The sequence below is a fragment of the Gastrolobium bilobum genome, unplaced genomic scaffold (genome assembly GCF_033153095.1).
Source record: "Gastrolobium bilobum isolate Gb01-03AN ecotype WA unplaced genomic scaffold, APGP_CSIRO_Gbil_v1 utg8041, whole genome shotgun sequence".
Lineage (NCBI taxonomy): Eukaryota > Viridiplantae > Streptophyta > Magnoliopsida > Fabales > Fabaceae > Gastrolobium > Gastrolobium bilobum.
The window spans coordinates 284,981-288,149 of NW_026897652.1; the positions used below are offsets into that span (position 1 = coordinate 284,981).

Consider the following 3,169-nt stretch of genomic DNA (forward strand, 5'->3'; position numbering starts at 1 on the left):
AAATAATTACAGATCCAGACAGAAGACAAGAAGACGAGAAGAATGGTGGTGGTCCGGTCCAAAAACACGGCCGCACGCGCCTCCACGCGCCGGAGAAAGGAGCTGCGTGTGGGATTCACTCGCCGGGAAAGGGGCGGCGCGTGGATGGGCTTCGCCGGCTGAGATTTTCTGGTGTGGTCGTCCGGTGAGCGCACACCTGTCTGTGGGTGGTCGCGGTTGAAAAGTCGCCGGAAAGTGGTCCAAACAGTGAAGACAGATCTGATTGGAGGCGATCGGAGGTGTTTCGGTCGTTTGTGGCGGAGGAACACTGCGTAGAATGATAGATCGGAGGAAAAATAAGGTCAACAATGGTCCCCTTGGTCCAAAAGGTCCCCGGAAAAATTTTCCGGTGGCGGCTAATGGCGGCAAGAGGCAAAGAAATTAGGGTTTTGTTAAAAAAGAAGATAATATGTGCGGAAGCAAAGCCCTCAGATCGAGAGCTCTGATACCAACTTGAAAAAGATCAACCCATCATGCCTAAACCTCATATGAACCTCACTGAAAAGCTGGTCTATAATATAGATGTTGCACGTCCTGACAATAAGGTTGAAAATGGTGGATTAGTCACAACATTAACGGAGGCAAATTTTGCTTTTATTGGGAATGTTGGATTAAGTGTAATCAAGGTAAAACTTCAACCTCATGCTATTAAGGCACCCTCATACTCAGCCAGCCCTGCGGTTCAGTTAATTTACATTGCTAGAGGAGGTGGCAAGATTGAAATTGTGGGCCTGAATGGAAAATCTGTATTGGACACTCAAGTTAAGGCTGGTCATTTACTTGTTGTGCCACAGTTCTTTGTAGTTGCTGAAATTGCAGGTGAAGAAGGAATGGAGAGCTATTCTATCCTAACAACTACAAGGTAAATGCCCTCAAGATTCCAACAAATAATATATATATATATATATGACTTGTAATAACATTTAAAAAATGAATGTTTATATTAATTAAAAGAATGATACGAGAAAGTTATAATAAAAATAATCGGATATATATTTCTTTCTTTGCAGGCCTTTGCTTGAAGAGTTGGCGGGCAATGAATCCGTTTGGAGTGCCATATCACCTTCAGTGCAAGAAGTGGCTCTTAATGTGGATTCTGAATTTCAAAAGCTTTTCATATCCAAGGTCAAGGAGACCACAAATCTCATCTCCCGTACTACTAATTAGTTTGAGTTGTTTATGTACGTGTGTGTGTTTTAAACAATAATGGAAGCACAAAGTTTGCTCAACGTAATAAACAATATTTAATGTAATAATATGCATATTTGTTTTTGGTCATTAATTGGCCACGGCACCTTAATTTCCTAATTGGTTGCTGAACTACATATATAATAATTTTAAGAGGAATACATATGTTATGTTGTAGGAAAATACTTAGCTCATACTATAGACACAATTAATGTGGACCTCATCATTTTCTTTTTATTTTAAAAGTGATGAGGTCCACATTGATTATATTTATAACATAACCTAAACATTTTTCTACCACATGACATATGTATTTCTCTAATTTTATTACACTGGTTGCATATTTCAATGGAATTTCCCTCTAATTGGATTTGCTACTCTGCTTCACTCCCTCTATTTGAATTTCCCAGTGTTTGTGATTTTGTTAGTTTTGGTGCATCGTCCTGTATATAAGTAGTTTGATATGTGTTTAGCATATAAAACAAATTTTGAAAAGAACCGGTTTCAAAAGATTCGATTTTTTATGGTTTGGTTCAGTTTATAAGTTCAATTCAATCGGTTTATAACTTTGTCCCCCCCCCCCCCCCCCCCCACAACCCTCCAACTTTATTAGCCACCAATACAGTGACAGCAAAGTTACTAATCGGCAAATTCTCCGTCTAATTGGTGTGTCAATGACCAAGGTATATATATATATTTTTAGAGCAATAGTGGAAAAAAGGGGTTTAGGGTAGGCAATTGCCTCTCTAAACTTTGCTGATTTTGCATTAATTGATAATTCTGTTTATTTTTGGAAAAAAAAAGTATTCTGTGTAAATCTGAAAAGTTATTATTATTTATTTATTTTTACTTTCCAATCACATCGCTGACATATAAAGTATAAAAAAAAATAACTATTCAAATTTACACAAAATATTACCTATCAAACTTTGTATAAATCACTAAAAAAACATAGCTTATTTCTTTTTAAAAGAAATCCACTTAACCCTTTATTTTTTATGCGTGGGTTTCCATATCTTAACCTTTCTTTTACAATATGTTTTTGGCTCATCATTGTTTGAGAAAGGTCCATCCTGGTGCAACCAAATCAAGCCCATTTGGGTCTAAACATTTGGTAACCTGTTGGGCTTTTTGACCAAACTGGAGTAATTTTTCAAAAGAATTTCTCAAATACAGCAGTTTGGAAAGATAATATCAATTTAATGTAATAAATCCTACATCTTATTCATACGAGATTAGCCACGCGCGCTCCAAAGTGGATGAGAAAAAAACAAAGCATTTATTCCATTGAAGATAAGCCAAAAAATATTCAAACAATCCAATACATTAATCATGCCTTAAGCATAGATATCCAACCCGTCCATAGATCCTAAAACTTATATGCATCTATATATCATTAAAAAATTACAGTTTTTCAGTAATACTATTGGGAACAGTCGTAATTTCATATTTAATAATAGTAGTAACTAGGAATAATAATCTTAGCCTTTTAATATAAGGTCTATTAATCCTATTTCAATAGAAATAAACAAAGAATAATTCAAATGATAAAAACTTTTTAAAATATATAAATATTAAGCAAAGCAATAATATCACATCCAAGGACCAATCCATGTTATGGAGAGCTCTGAAGCACGGACACGGTTTTTTTTGGGGGAAAATGTGTGTTAGACACGTGTCGGATACCGATACGTTCCGACACGCAGTTAATTTTTTGGGACACGTTGGCTAGGGGGACACATGATTTTTACTGAATTTGACACGCGGTCAACGATGTGGACACTATTTAGCATTTTTTGTAAAAAAGAAATAAAATTAAAATTTAAAGAAAGAGTAAAAATATTTAATAAAAATTAAAAAGTTTAGAACCCTATCCTATCTCGTTCACGCTAGACGCTGCTAGCCACTCCTTCTCTTCTTCGTTGTCGGTCGTCGCCTCTCG

General features: G+C 36.1%; 1 protein-coding gene across 1 annotated transcript; it reads left to right on the forward strand.

The window, feature by feature from the left end:
* Positions 1-488: 488 nt before the first annotated feature.
* On the forward strand, positions 489-1,206 carry LOC133309039 (glutelin type-A 2-like; the record flags this gene model as incomplete). Its single annotated transcript, XM_061509778.1, has 2 exons — positions 489-901; positions 1,050-1,206. Coding segments are annotated over 2 exons (570 nt in total), but the record flags the coding sequence as incomplete, so codon positions are not given.
* Between the last annotated feature and the right edge of the window lie 1,963 nt (positions 1,207-3,169).